The sequence below is a fragment of the Silurus meridionalis genome, chromosome 1 (assembly GCF_014805685.1).
Source record: "Silurus meridionalis isolate SWU-2019-XX chromosome 1, ASM1480568v1, whole genome shotgun sequence".
Taxonomy (NCBI): Eukaryota; Metazoa; Chordata; class Actinopteri; order Siluriformes; family Siluridae; genus Silurus; species Silurus meridionalis.
Window position 1 is genome coordinate 25238000 of NC_060884.1, and position 16051 is coordinate 25254050.

General features: G+C 36.4%; 1 protein-coding gene across 3 annotated transcripts in view; it reads left to right on the forward strand.

Annotated features, from left to right (window-relative positions):
* The window catches only part of wwc3 (WWC family member 3), a 46614-nt gene extending 41641 nt beyond the window's left edge, over positions 1-4973 (forward strand). For 2 of the 3 annotated variants that reach the window (XM_046855069.1, XM_046855084.1), the window contains exons 13-23: positions 550-630; positions 989-1075; positions 1168-1363; positions 1492-1668; positions 1770-1870; positions 2168-2315; positions 2602-2751; positions 2887-2979; positions 3147-3401; positions 4176-4303; positions 4750-4973. In XM_046855069.1, coding sequence (XP_046711025.1) covers positions 550-630; positions 989-1075; positions 1168-1363; positions 1492-1668; positions 1770-1870; positions 2168-2315; positions 2602-2751; positions 2887-2979; positions 3147-3401; positions 4176-4303; positions 4750-4816 — 1483 coding nt within the window. In that variant the 3' untranslated portion in view covers positions 4817-4973. The remainder of the gene's footprint in view (positions 1-549; positions 631-988; positions 1076-1167; positions 1364-1491; positions 1669-1769; positions 1871-2167; positions 2316-2601; positions 2752-2886; positions 2980-3146; positions 3402-4175; positions 4304-4749) is intronic. The other variant, XM_046855077.1, reaches the window with a different exon arrangement.
* Positions 4974-16051: the final 11078 nt, after the last annotated feature.

Here is a 16051-nt window from a genome sequence, read left to right on the forward strand (position 1 = left end):
CAGCCAATTTGAGATGTCAAAAACCAGGTTAATTGTGATTTCACTTCCACATTGTAAATAATATTCTTTGATCAAGATACATCATAGTTACATGTTATGGCAGTGATCATAAGCCAAAAGTGCTCTATTTGTATTTCTAAACCAGCATAAATCACTGATGCTCTTTTAAGCATGTAGTTGTCATGGCAAACATAGTAGAAAAATGAATGAAGGAAATTTCACCATAAACAACAAAAAGATATAACACACCATACTGTATTTAAATAGCATGATATACCTTCCTTTCATGTTTTGGTTGAGAACACAGAGCACATTAAGGGTTTCTCTGTAACCTTTAACCTATTAGAAATGCTACCACTATGATGGTTCTAGATTAGCAATGCATGCCTTGCATGTGTTTCTTAAGTCCCAGGCTCTGTTCCAAACTGAATTTTACACACACTATAGGCCTATGTTGTTAATATAAAGTATTCTAATGAGTGTGATTGACTGTGTTGCCTGGTGGCTGTCTGGGTTTTAACCATTTCACCAAACCGTTATTCCGAGCAGGACTGAGGAGACAGATGAGGTCATGCTTAGCCGAGATACAATCAGCACTCCTGAATCCCCTCAGGTCCAGCTTGGACTCCTGTAAGCCTGCCTATATCTATCTATCTATCTATCTCTATCTCTCTCTCTCTCTCTCTCTCTCTCTCTCTCTCTCTCTATCTCTTTTTCGCTCTCTCGCTCTCTAAAATGATAAATCAATTTTAGTATTTTTGGATTTTAAGTCTGACCCTAGAAAAATTTGCACCATTTTGGAATTTTTGTCACAGTTAAACTTAGAGAAGATTTTATAGAGTTGATAAATGTTTGATAAATATCTATATTTGCCATGGATTAGCAATATGAAAAGCTGATATGATGATAACAACAAACATTCAAACAAATTATTTTACCTTTGCAGCATGTTGGAGTTATTTCTGATCTGATGTGTTTGTTTCTGTAGCTATGATTCCAGTTCCATGTCTTTGCTGCTTCACGTGTTCCAGCTGAGAAATCTGAGTAAGGCCACTATAAGAGATGGCTACAAAGTGTAAGTTTGCTCTTATTTACACAGGCTATTGTAGAGGCATGTATAGAGACTGCTCCTGCTTATAATTGACTATGATTTCTTTCTTTATTAAGCTTTGTGAAGGTGCATGTGCTACCCGTAGACTCCAGTCGGCCGTGCACATACTACTGCTGCAAGGCCCAGGAGCCACGCTCAACCCTCAGCTTTAATGAGGGTTTCCAGATCCTGTTGCCTGCAGGGGGTGCAGTCTCCCATGCTCTGCACCTGCAGCTATGTGCCCTCGGACCTCTCGGGCACGATGAACAACTGGTGAGACGAGAGTGTACACAATGTTAGAAATAAGTGATCATTGCCATTAAAACCAAGCATAAGCCATCTATCTGTTCCCAGAGTCTATATTAGTGGAAGATTATTTTATTACTGTGTGTGTGTGTCAGGGCTCAACTCAGGTGCCACTGGCTGATTGTGCAAATAGCACAGAGATGTTGTTCCAGTGGCACCGTGTGCAGCTGCTGCAGCAGGAGAACCACCGGTCTGAGCCTAGGAGCCTATGCCAACCTGGACACAGTGTGGACGAGGAAGAAGAGGAGGACGAAGAGCATAGCAGGGCACAGGTATATCTCGCAGTACACTTGGGTCAGACTGATTTTCTGTTCCTCATATGCTGAGAGTTCTGACCTGTGTGCTGTGTAATCTTTGTCCTTTGTTTATGTAGCTGTCAACTGCAGGTCAGCTGAACGAAGGAAAGAGAGAGCTGGAGTTGAGTGAGGAGGAGCTTGAGAGGAAGGAAGAGCAGGGAGAGGCTGTGTCTGAGAGGTGCGTTATGTAAAACAGAATCTTTGAATAAAATCAAAATTTACATGAAAATATAAATAGCTGCTTTATATAGCATATGCTTGTATAAAAAATATAATCCTTTCCTCATTGCTGCTTTCAATGTTAAACCTTAAAGTTAAATCAAATCCAACTATTGAATGAACACTTGGGAACTCTATGATTTACACAAACCTCAGTGTTTTTATTTGCCTTGTTTATGCTTTTTACTTCATACACAAAATGTACATTAAAGCAATTTTGTGTGTGTGTGTGTGTGTGTGTGTGTGTGTGTGTTAGAAGTTGGCAGGCTGAATCAGTGGACAGTGGTTGCAGTAACAGCACAGCGTTTGTGTCGCCATGTCCTGAGGGTCTGTGTGCAGAGGGCTTGTGTATAGCCACCGGGGGGCGCTGTGTCCCTCATTCAGAAAGGCCTCTCAATATAAAGGTAACATACTTGCATACTCATGCTTAAAGACATTTTACTCCAATTAATGACCCAAAATGAATGATTTATTAGCATTTTAATAAAATAAGATCCAGTGAAGAGGAAGTCCTTGAAGAGGAACAAAATGTTGCTCACTTTTTCAAAAGAAAATTGTCTCAGGAGATACATTAAATATTAGTACTGGGTTTTTTTTTGTTTGTTTGTCAAATTTTTGTTTTTTTTGGTAAACATTGTTGAGGCCTGATTAGGTTGTTGTGTATAACACACACACTGTATATGCTGTCAGGTCGACAAGGCAACCAACACAGAGCTAATGAGAATGCAGCCTAAGGAAAGGCCAGGGCGCTACGGACACGGCCCCCCATTCCTGCGCACAAGCACACTGTCACGCTCACACACTTTCTCACCTGGAGCCCGTAGCCAGTATGTCTGCAGGGTGAGTGTGTGACACAGACACATACACACATACATTAACACACTTGCAAAACTGTTGGATTGACATTGGCTGCACTTGGTAATTATTCTCTGTGTCTCTCTCTCTCTCTCTCTCTCTCTCTCTCAACTTTCTCAGCTGTACCGCAGTGACAGTGACAGCTCCACTCTTCCAAAGAAGTCCCCCTTTATTAGAAACACTCTGGAGAGAAGAACACTGAGATACAAACAGGTGAGCAAAAAAGTATCCTGAAAAAGGACACCATACATTTGGTTTGTTTGTCTGTCTAAATGACTTTCTGTAGAAACAGAAATGTAAAAAATTGATGATAGCTTTCTCTTCCTATGCCTCAAAGTCTGTTTTTTATATATAATGTCATGTGTGTGTCTGGCTTGCAGCAGCCTCACCGTTCCTCCCTGGCTGAGCAGCCCACCCGTACCTCCCTGGATCTGGAGCTGGACCTCCAGGCGTGCCGCACGCGGCAGAGGCAGCTAAGTGAGGAGCTGAACGCTCTAAGAGAGCTGAAGATGAGGTTGGAGGAGCCGAGTCAAAGCGTCCAAGGGCCTCAGAGTGTCCGTGGTCCAGTGGATGTACCTCATTGGGCCCTGAGAGACGAACGCTTCCGCAACCTTCTGCGAGAGGCACACAGACAAGTACTGCACACCTAAACAAAATACTACAGTCTATTGTGTGGTTAATGTTTTAGATTTAACCAAATAATGTGCCTGTGTTGGTAGATCAAACTTAATACTACTATATACTCATACAAATTAATTAAATGAGTGTATGTTTACTGTGTACTGTGTAATAGCATCATATGCTACACATGTGGCTCTGCGCACCTTCCCGACTTTCCCAGTATGTCCTTTATTAGTCAAGCGTAGCATGTTAAAATATCTGCGGTTTAACTTCAGCTATTCTGTAAATTGTATTTATTAATGATGTACCACTACAAGCTCTTTTAATTTTCCTTTAAACATGTTTTGTAAGTTTGCTTTATATTATCTTTGTCAAATTAATTGTGCTAATCTCAAATTCGGAAGACTAGAATGTAATATTAATTGGAGGCGGGTTTGTATAATTGCTAATTCATACACTATTTATCGTTGCTAACGCTAACATTGAACTAAAAAATTAACGAAATATACAAGGCAAAACATACATCTTCAGCACATGTTGTTGCACTTAAAACCACTCTCTTTACACAATTCTGAGGATCTGTTTCTGCTGTTAATATCACATTTTCTCAGAGGTTCATAAGCAGAAAGAATTTGAATCTTTCTTATGGACTTACATAATGTACTCAAATCTCAAGGTGGTTTGGTATTTCATTATGGAAGTGTTTTCAGTTTCCTGCTTTCAATCTTTTTCTTTCTCTCTCTCTCTCTCTCTCTCTCTCTCTCTCTCTCTCTCTCTCTCTCTCTCAGGCGATGCAGAGCAGACAGGAGCAGAGGCAGGAGGAGGCTGCTGAAAGAAGGTTGCGGAAGGCCTCTAAAGAAGTGCTGCAAATGAGGGGCCAGAGCCACAAAGAGCCGCTCCCAGTGCACACATTCAGGTACACATTCAGCAGTTCATTTCTTCACAGTTCACCCCATGATAGTACCGTGATAGATTATGTATGAGCCTTAGCCTAGAACTTAACTTGTCTCACAGACGTTCAACAATATTCAATCAAACTTTAAACCGTTTAAAATGTAAATCATGATGTTTGTTAATAAATGAAGCATTGTGTTATTTTTTTTTGTTGGCAAATCACTGTCATATAAACAGAATAACACACTCCAGACCGTGCCTCTATACAAAATTAATGCAGTCAGCATTTAATCAACACCACCCGAGCAGTCAAAATCGCAAATTGATTAGTGGCTTAAATCGTATTAAATCACTGTTGGAGTTGCTGAAATTGTATTCTCAGGTATGTAGAGATGCACACGTTTACCGTGTCATGTTCTCTGCCTCACTCGGACGCTGACGTTCTGATCCTGTCCTTTTACCTGACAGAGAGAAGATGGCTTTTTTCACTAGACCAAGGTTCAACATCCCACCGCTGTCAGCCGACGACGTGTAACTCCCTCCTCGACGCCATACTATCAGATATGAAGTATTTGTGTTTATTTTAATTATTCTTTGTAACCACGCCCATGAAGTAATCAGAGCAACCATGTAGTTATTTCAGCACAAAGAACAAAATGAAAGTGATGCGAATTTTAACGTAAAAAAAAAAACAGTTCAGTTCTCACAATAGTTCCCTCTCTGTGCCTCGTAGAAAACTGTCTCCTTAAAAAAAGGTTAGTGTGCAGGAGAATAAAACAGAAATCAATATACAGTTCTTATAGATCTTTTACTCTTGATAAGTAAATTTAAAAGTAAGTGCTTTTGCACTTTTTTCTCAAATCTAAATGTAAAAGAATTTTACCAGAGTATTATATAAGCAGGGGATTTTTACTTTTACCCCTGTACAGGAATAGTGTACTTTGTCCACCATTGCACTTTAACATAACAGTATAAATAACTTCTACATTTACAGCTTTTAGTAAACTTTTATTCAGGCTGATTTCCAAAGTGTTTCAGTCTTTATCAATAACATCTTCAGACATGCACTAATAGAATATCACAGAGAAATATCATTAAACAAAATCCCAGTTTACATGACTTTTTCTTTTACACTATTTGTTGTGTTAAGTAACAAATAAATGTGAGTTAAATGTGAAAATTCTGAGTAATGTTAAATAATTCATTTTAACGTTATTGTAGACAACAATGTATTATTAATGTATAATGTTTTATCTTATATCTATATAAAATAACTGTGGATAAATAAATGGAATTTTTTTTTTTTAATGTATGTATTTTATAAAGCTAAAAGAAATAGCACTTACTGTAAGTGTTTGACGTACAGTAGAATGAAACTTTCAGCTGATTTTGTTTCTGTTACCTGATTGTTTGGTGTTATTCGCCTAGTGTCACTTTTTTTGATCCAGTTTTATTACAGTTGTCATTGTCATTTGTGCTATTGTTATATTAAAATTATTAATATTATTACTTGTACTTTTCAATATATAGATATCTATATGAAACACTGTTTTCAGATTTTTTTTTTTTTTTAATGGCGTCTGTAGGAACATCTGCAGTGTTACCTCTTTTGTAAAGATAAAAACCATTAAACGGTAAAAGTGCAGCTGCTTGTGATCATTTGCAATTTTTTTTTTTGTTTGGGTTCACTGATCTCATCAGTGGTAGACAGAAGTCAAGTGCATTTTTAAGTGTACTTCATCAGAGTATTTTACTTTTGGAGAACTGTTATTCGATTCCATTTCAGAAAAAAAAAACATGCCATTCCTCACTACTGTGAAGTAAATTTGTAAGTTGAATGGTGATCTGTCTTAAAAAAAAAAAAACAGTTCAGTTCTCACAATAGTTCCCTCTCTGTGCCTCGTAGAAAACTGTCTCCTTAAAAAAAGGTTAGTGTGCAGGAGAATAAAACAGAAATCAATATACAGTTCTTATAGATCTTTTACTCTTGATAAGTAAATTTAAAAGTAAGTGCTTTTGCACTTTTTTCTCAAATCTAAATGTAAAAGAATTTTACCAGAGTATTATATAAGCAGGGGATTTTTACTTTTACCCCTGTACAGGAATAGTGTACTTTGTCCACCATTGCACTTTAACATAACAGTATAAATAACTTCTACATTTACAGCTTTTAGTAAACTTTTATTCAGGCTGATTTCCAAAGTGTTTCAGTCTTTATCAATAACATCTTCAGACATGCACTAATAGAATATCACAGAGAAATATCATTAAACAAAATCCCAGTTTACATGACTTTTTCTTTTACACTATTTGTTGTGTTAAGTAACAAATAAATGTGAGTTAAATGTGAAAATTCTGAGTAATGTTAAATAATTCATGAACATTTTAACGTTATTGTAGACAACAATGTATTATTAATGTAAAATGTTTTATCTTATATCTATATAAAATAACTGTGGATAAATAAATGGAATTTTTTTTTTTTTTTCTTTTCAGAAATTGAATTCAGGCTGATATAAGGGTTGGATATTAAAACGTGCTTCAGCCTCAGTTCTGAAGTTGTCAGTTGACCACCATAACTATGTTCACGGGTTTAAGGTTCTGTTTATATTGGTCATTAGGTAAATATTTTTTCATAATAATGTTAATAATAATAACTGTGCACTCAAATACTTTGAAAATATACTTCAAGCGTTTGGAAATCTATTAAAGAAAAGGTCAGTCTGATGTGTGACCTGGACATGGTTTGGCTCAATTCCAAATCTAATCAGTTCATCCAAGCACTAAATAAATATCTATGTAGTAATAAAATATCCATTAAGGAAAACCTATAAAAAGATGTGGAGTTTTAGGTGGTAAAAATTATTCACTCTATTGTTAAATGTTATAATACAGTAATATCACGGTATTCGTCAAATTCGGTACTCATCACGTTATGACAATAACAGTGCAATAATGTGCACGCTTTATGCATTTTCTTTTTTCTTATACAGTATTGCATTAAAAATACTTGTCGGTTTACTTGTAATATTAAGATATTACTGTAATTGTAAATGTATGAGCCTGCTTTGTGTTCATTAGGTCGGTGTTGTAGGCGCATGTGTTGTGCACTAGAGGGCGCTGTCGTCATTGTCTTAACCGCCTTCCTTAGTGTAACTATGTCGTTACACTAATCACCAGACTGGTTTTTGCTTGAATTAGGAGCACGTTTATGAGGCCCCCCCTTGTATCCTGCACCAAAGCAGCAAACTTGCGATTCATGGAAGAAAAGTTAAGGAAAATCATGTTCATTAATTAATCTGAAAAGTTGCTGAGGCATAAGAACATAAACCCTTGTTACAGAATTTTCCATGGGAACGTCCTGGCAGCTTTTCAAAAAAACCCACACATTAAATGTAATTATCCTACTGCATGGGGCGATTTCCTGTGAGGGAGCGGAGTAAGCACTATGCTAGAACCGTTTAAATGCCAGAAATGAGCACTTTATTTGGTGTGATCTGCAGTGGCCTGGCATAACTGCCAATAAAAAACAAAAATTTGTTCCCCTGAGACCATAAACCCATTAATTGTACTTCATGTATGTTTACAAAACGTTTCTGATCCCTTAGTTTCCCCCCCCCTATTTTCTTAAAATGTTTCACAACTTAATTTTTATGTGAAAAACTTATTCAGAAGTATTCAGACCCTATGCTAAGACAATATTAGGAAATATTAAATTTATCTCATGTGCATCCCATGACTCAGGATCATCATTGAAATGTTTCTAAACCTAACTGGTGTCCTGGTGTTCAATTTAGTTGACTGAATTTTGACATGATTTCTATAAGGTCTAACAGCTAACAATGCAGCTCAGCACAAAAACAAGTTATGAAGAACTTCCTGCAGAGCTCTGAGACAGGATTGTGTCGAGATACAGATCTGAGGAAGGATTCTGCCATGAAGGTTCCCAAGAGTCCAGTCTTCTCCATAATTCTTAAATATCGTAAGGTTTTATACCCATGGTGAAAGATTAATGCCCTGCTCAACACTGCATGTTTTCAGAGTTATACCTTTAAATCTTTTCACACCTACATTGGGGAGTGGTAGCTCAGTGGTTAAGGTGCTGGGTTACTGATCGGAAGGTCAGGGGTTCAAGCCCCAGTATCGCCAAGCTGCCACTCTTGGGCCCTTGAGCAAGGCCCTTAACCCTCTGTGCTCTGGGGTGCCGTTTCATGGCTGACCCTGCGCTCTGACCCCAGTTTCCAAGCAAGCTGGGATATGTGAAGAACAAATTTTACTGTGTTCTAATGTATATGTGACTAATAAAGGCTATTCTAAGCTATTCTATTCTACAATAAGAGTCAACAAATTGAAAATGTTTTTCTAATGTATTTGAAACCTAGATGAGAAATTGTATTAATGAATATATCTGTGTTTAATAAATAATATATATCTTTTTAGGTTATATATATGTTTTATGTCACTGAATTTTACCGGGAAAACCTTCGTCTTTCAAACATTCTTGACTCAAGGACTAACAGCGGCATATTTTTATTCCGCATTCAACTGTGGTCGTATGAGAGGCTGAAATTGGGGGGAGGGAGTTCAGAGGTTAAGTTCAGAGGTTTAGGTCAGTGGTTAAGTTCAGTGGTTATTGTAGGGGTGTCCATTCTGTTCCACACACGACTGGTGTTTGTGCAGGTTTTCATTCCAACCAAGCAAAGGTCACACCAAATTCTACCTGCTTAAATCTAATGATTTTATTTTTTATTTACTATCAGGTTTAGCTCTTGCTTGGTTGGAATGAAAACCTGCACCCACACCTGTCCTTTGCATCAGAATACAGCATTGGACTTTGGATATGAAGGTCGTGAGTTCAAATCCCAGCCACACAAATCTGCCACTCCTTGGCCCCTGAACAAGGCCCTTAACCCCATAGCTGCTTGGCTGTAAATTAGAGAAATGTAAGTTGCTCTGGATAAGGGTGTCTGCCAAATGCTATAAGTGTAAATAAATGTAAAAGTGAATCTTATAAAGGAAATATTGAGATGGTTATCTTTCTGACTCTCTTCTGCTTATATTCACACCCTCTTTCCTCTTCTTCTTCTTCAAGAGAGAGAGAGCGTGAGATCTTGTATAATGTGCATCATGTGTTTATACTTAAAGATACTTTAAGAGAAGAACTGCCTTGTAAGGCAACAGTACAAGCTGATCTTTAATGATATTGATTTCTCTCTCTCCACCACACTACCAGAAGGAAACTATCTCCTGTTGTGCATCCTCTTTGCCTCCTCTGCATCTTTCACAGCAGTTCACTTCTCAGTCGTGACTGATTCACTGCTGCAGCTAAACGTTTAAGCAACCTATCGACTTTTCTCTCACTGAAATCTCTTCTATTTCTCTGGGTTTAGTAGCAACTCATATACTGACCTTATAGTTCCTTCTGAATTTCCTCCAGTTTTTGGTCATTTTGCCGCTTCTTCTCTATTACACATCATCTACCAGCTGGGGAGGGTGAACATCCCATTGAGACACGTGAAGCAAAACTCTCTTCAAATTACTGCTACTATGTCACATTCAGAGGAAATGACTAACTGCCCTCTTCTGTATAGTAATGCTAACCGACACCAATAGTTGGTCAGTCTTTATTTATTTATAAGCATATAATTGGAGTGTGGGCAAAATTCTATTAGCTTTTTCTATTACTGCTCTTTAACATTTCTTCCAGCCACAGATGTTATGGTTAATAATAATAATAATAATTATAATAATAATTCAGGTTGTTTTTTGTGGCAGATTGTATGAGAGTACAGTATAGAATATTGTTTAAAATAGTAAAGTAAGCTCTCAGTGTAGATCTGTAGAGCTGTATTTTTTCAATCAATAGGTTTATTTGGATGACATCTATCCATCCATCCATCCATCCATGACTATACCTCTGTTTCTCTTTTTCTATTTAATAAGGTTTATTGGAATAACTGTTCATATTAGCATGACCATATATACTTGCTAATGCTAATGCATTACAGAAATCTATCTATCCATCCATCCATCTATCCATCTATCTATCTATCTATCTAGCTATCTATCTAGCTATCTATCTATCTAGCTATCTATTTAATTTTTTCCCTCCTTCTCCACGTTTCTCTATCCATCTTTTTATGCCTCTCATTTTTGTGGTCACACTAATTGTCTCTTTTGAACCATTTGTTTTTATCTCTGTCTTATTTGTATTTTTTATTTTTTTGCAACACCTGCTCACACTCTGTCTCTCTTCTGTACCAAAGTGACACTTTAGCAATTTCTACTTCAAAACATTCTAGAGAGAAAAGCACTGAGATACAAACAGGTGAGCAAAAGGCAAAATCTGGTAACACCCTCGAAAACATGTAGATTTCTTCTTCAATGACGAGCAAGAATTCCAAACTCCACATTCAAATTCACACACTCACAGGTGCTACGGTTTATGTCAGCTTTTATAATAGAGAATAAATTAAGGGACCTACACACAATTTCCAGAATTATTTAAAGGGGGGAAAATGTATTTTCTGTGTAATAAAAACCTTTGCAAATGTTAAAGCTGTTTCCAAGTCATACAAGAATCCAGTTTCCTCACTCATCAGTGTAGCTCACTGTGTATCTGTGGATGGTACATATTATAAACCATTGAAAATAGACAAAAAGACAAATGCACTATATTAATAGAGCATTCTTTCAACTATGAGAAGTAAAGTTTTCACCTGTAAAAACTTTGTCTGGTGAGATTAAGATTAATCAACTATAGCCTCGGTCATGTATCTAAATCCATAGAACATTTTTCCAGTGTCATTCCTGACCCCAGGATATGCTTTCACTCATAGGCAATTATATAGGGTTATGTTTCAGAGATTGGCCTAGAGCTTCTACAGAATGAAATGTGACCTTCTCAACCTTCATCTCTCACGTTTTTGCACCAGGCACCAGTAGGAACGGGAATCTGTTGCGTGTCTGTTTTTCTTTTAGAACATGGCCTCCCAGACTCAAATGTTAGACTCATTATTCAACTGTGTGTCATTATACTCTGGCTACATATTGAAGGTTTTTATATTACTGCTCTTTAACATTTCTTCCAGCCACAGATGTTATGGTTAATAATAATAATAATAATTATAATAATAATTCAGGTTGTTTTTGTGGCAGATTGTATGAGAGTACAGTATAGAATATTGTTTAAAATAGTAAAGTAAGCTCTCAGTGTAGATCTGTAGAGCTGTATTTTTCAATCAATAGGTTTATTTGGATGACATCTATCCATCCATCCATCCATCCATGACTATACCTCTGTTTCTCTTTTCTATTTAATAAGGTTTATTGGAATAACTGTTCATATTAGCATGACCATATATACTTGCTAATGCTAATGCATTACAGAAATCTATCTATCTATCTATCTATCTATCTATCTATCTATCTATCTATCTATCTATCTATCTATCTAGCTATCTATCTAGCTATCTAGCTATCTATTTAATTTTTTCCCTCCTTCTCCACGTTTCTCTATCCATCTTTTTATGCCTCTCATTTTTGTGGTCACACTAATTGTCTCTTTTGAACCATTTGTTTTTATCTCTGTCTTATTTGTATTTTTTATTTTTTTGCAACACCTGCTCACACTCTGTCTCTCTTCTGTACCAAAGTGACACTTTAGCAATTTCTACTTCAAAACATTCTAGAGAGAAAAGCACTGAGATACAAACAGGTGAGCAAAAGGCAAAATCTGGTAACACCCTCGAAAACGTAGATTTCTTCTTCAATGACGAGCAAGAATTCCATACTCCACATTCAAATTCACACACTCACAGGTGCTACTGTTTGTCAGCTTTTATAATAGAGAATAAATTAAGGGACCTACACACAATTTCCAGAATTATTTAAAGGGGGGAAAATGTATTTTCTGTGTAATAAAAACCTTTGCAAATGTTAAAGCTGTTTCCAAGTCATACAAGAATCCAGTTTCCTCACTCATCAGTGTAGCTCACTGTGTATCTGTGGATGGTACATATTATAAACCATTGAAAATAGACAAAAAGACAAATGCACTATATTAATAGAGCATTCTTTCAACTATGAGAAGTAAAGTTTTCACCTGTAAAAACTTTGTCTGGTGAGATTAAGATTAATCAACTATAGCCTCGGTCATGTATCTAAATCCATAGAACATTTTTCCAGTGTCATTCCTGACCCCAGGATATGCTTTCACTCATAGGCAATTATATAGGGTTATGTTTCAGAGATTGGCCTAGAGCTTCTACAGAATGAAATGTGACCTTCTCAACCTTCATCTCTCACGTTTTTGCACCAGGCACCAGTAGGAACGGGAATCTGTTGCGTGTCTGTTTTTCTTTTAGAACATGGCCTCCCAGACTCAAATGTTAGACTCATTATTCAACTGTGTGTCATTATACTCTGGCTACATATTGAAGGTTTTTTATATTTTTTTTAAACTTAAGTTTCCACTGACAAAGTGCATTAAGTTCAAGTTGACATTTATTTATAGCCTGGCTTGTTTTTCAGTTGTTGAGGTTTGGAATAAAGTTTGTTCTATTTAAATATGTCCAGTCAAATAGACCAATAACTGCATATCGTTGTCTTTGTGATAGGTATTCAACACACATTCACTATACTGCCAAAAGTTTGTGGACAACTGGTCATTAGTATAGTATGTGCTTTGTGAGCATCACATTCCACATTTAGTCCCGAATTGCTCTTATAATTCCCTCCACTCTTCTGGGAAGATGTTCAACTAGATTTTTGAGTGTGCTTGTGGACATTTGTGTTCATCAGCCTCAAGGGTGTTAGTAAAGTCTTCTTTCTTAAAGACAGAAAGACACAAAGCTTTATACCCTGTAACTGACAAACTGTATTTTTCTGTCTTAACCTCTTTTGGTCTTTGGTTAACGGTAATAGAGAGAATAACAGAGTGCTCAGGGAACTACAGTTTACAGCTGCTATAACACAAATGCTAATGGGAACTAACTTGCCTGTTGGATGTTTGACAACATAAAGTGTATAAATGCTGTGGTTAGACCTGTTATTTTGTAATAAATAAAAATATAATGAGGGGACAGTCACTTAGGTTGGTTAGGATGTTCTCACCTTTAAGGTTGTTTGTTTACCGTTTTTTTTTTTTTTTAGTTGCTTTGGAGCATTTCTCGAATCATCCTTAATATTTGCAAACCAGTTATTTGTTCAAAGCAACAAGAAATGTTTTTATAATGTGCACAAGTAACTAAATGACATGTAGGTGAAACAAGGAGTTTTAAAAATTTCATTTCTGATCTTAGATCTAAAGTTTCCTCTGATTACTCTGGTTTCCTCCCCAGACCAAAAACATCTGGCGTAGGCATTTCAAAATTTTCTCTGTGTGTGTGAGAGAGAGAGAGAGAGAGAGAGAGAGAGAGAGAGAGAGAGAGAGAGAGAGAGAGAGAGAGAGAGAGAGAGAGGGATAGGCTCCAGGTTCCCTTATGACCCAGTGTAGGATAAGTGGTATTGAAGAAAGATGAAAGTTTTTATATTATTAAAGGAATCACACTCTCCGCACATTATTCTTGGTTTTAGTTCGTACCATACAACCCTGTTATAGATTATTGTACCTGTTTAAATCTAATGATTTTAATTTTCAATGCCTATCAGGTATGGCCCTTTATTGGTTCGAAAGAAAACCTGCACCAACTCCGGCCCTTTTGGGAAATGAATGTACACCCCGATGTAAGGTAGTGAATAAATCAACAACTAACATTTCCTTATACATTTAAGGCATTTGGTAAATCACATAGTAAAGTACAATTATCTCATTTATACATCTGAGTAGTTGAGAATTAAAGGCGTTGCTCAAGGGCTCAGCAATGGCACTTTGGGATTTAAGCTCATGACCTTCTGAGCAGAAGTCCTACATGTTAACCACTGAAATACCAATTCTCTTTTTAACTGAAATTTTTGAACACAGTAAAAAATAAACAGCTCTTTATAGACGAATAAAAGGAAACACAACCATTTGCTGTGGTACACATTTGATATGACACTCTTCTATAACATGAACCTTATTTAATTACAATTCTAAGGTTTATGGATGTGATTAGGGGAAGACATGCAGGTAGTTGGGGTGAAAGAGGCAGATGTAGAGGACAGGGTGTGTATGGAGACGGATGATCCGCTGTGGCGACCCCTAATGGGAGAAGGTGAAAGAAGAAGAAGGTTTCATTACAATTATATTTGTCATTTATGAGATTATTTTCCTAGAGTAGTGCTTTGGAGTCTCCATCAAAAGCAGAGCCTCATGCGAGCAACATATAAAACTGCTGACACACTGCACAGGTGCTGTGTTTTAATCTGAAACACTTACTCAGATTGCAAGATCAAGCTCTGTCAAAGCTCTAGTCCTCACCCGTCAGGGCAATGAGACTCTTCCCACCTGTAATGCCTTCTTATCAAGGGAAGCCTTTATCCATCTGGAAAATAGTCGCCTTCCCTTTGCACAAAAATATCTCTCAGACAGACACTTCACCTCCCAGGAAACAGATCATCAGTATCACAACAATCCTACAAGCACATGCTGGCATCTGACTGTATCTCTAGGTCAGACTAGAGTCAACTGGAAGTGATTTAAGACCTGGTAAATGATCTGCTTTAGTATTAAGACATGAGGAGAGGAAAGAGAAAGCTGGACTGTACCTGTGTTCAATTATCTGTGTGGATAACTGGAGAGTGCTAAGATAAATGTATACTGTATAATTGTATGTTTTAAAGTTTGTTTAATAATAATTATAATTCTTTATATAATTATAATGTACACACACACACACACACACACACACACACACACATATATATATATATATATATATATATATATATATATATATATATATATATATATATATACATATATATATATATATATATATATATACTCTGTATATACACAGTACAGTATATGCTCTAATCAACATGGACAAATAGGGTTGCCTTATGCAAATGTATGTTTATTATTAGTGAAACCGAACTCAACATAGAGCATGAACACACAATATTTTTGTAAATGTTTTAAAGTAATTTTGGTGTTGTAAATTACATAAATCATCAGGACACCAAATAGAACTTTTGCTAAGTTTCCACATTAAAGGTTTTAATTGCCAGATGTGTGCTTTATGGCAGATTTCGGTGATTTAAATTTTGTTTGATTTTTTTTAAATAATTTTCTTCGGTAGAGTTAATTTATTTTTTCTATCTGAGTAAAGTAAGGAAGTAGTCAATAAATGTGTTGCGTTGCAAGTTTTAATTTTGCCCCCTTTTATATCTATTTATTTATATAATATATATATAATATATATAATATATAATAATGAGTGCCGTTAAAATGAATTTATGTCAATATAATAATATATATGGGATATGGGATAATAGATATATATATACAATACACTGCATTTAAAAATTTTTAAGTGCTCAAGTGGCTTTTAGATGAAAATCTAACTGAGGAAAAAGAATAAGTGACTTGTGAATTGGAGTGTGCTCCAATTAGAGATTTGTGCTCATTCAGGGTGTTAGTAAAGTCAGGAACTGATGTAGGGTGAAGACACTGGGGTGCAGTCAGCATTCAATTAATCTCAGGGGTGTTCACTAGGGTTGAGGGCAGAACGCTATAGCAGTCACTTAAGATCTTTTACTCCAAACCATGTAAGCCATTTCTTCATAAATCTCACTCTGTTCACATGGGAAAATATAATGCTTCCACATACAAAAACTTCCTATA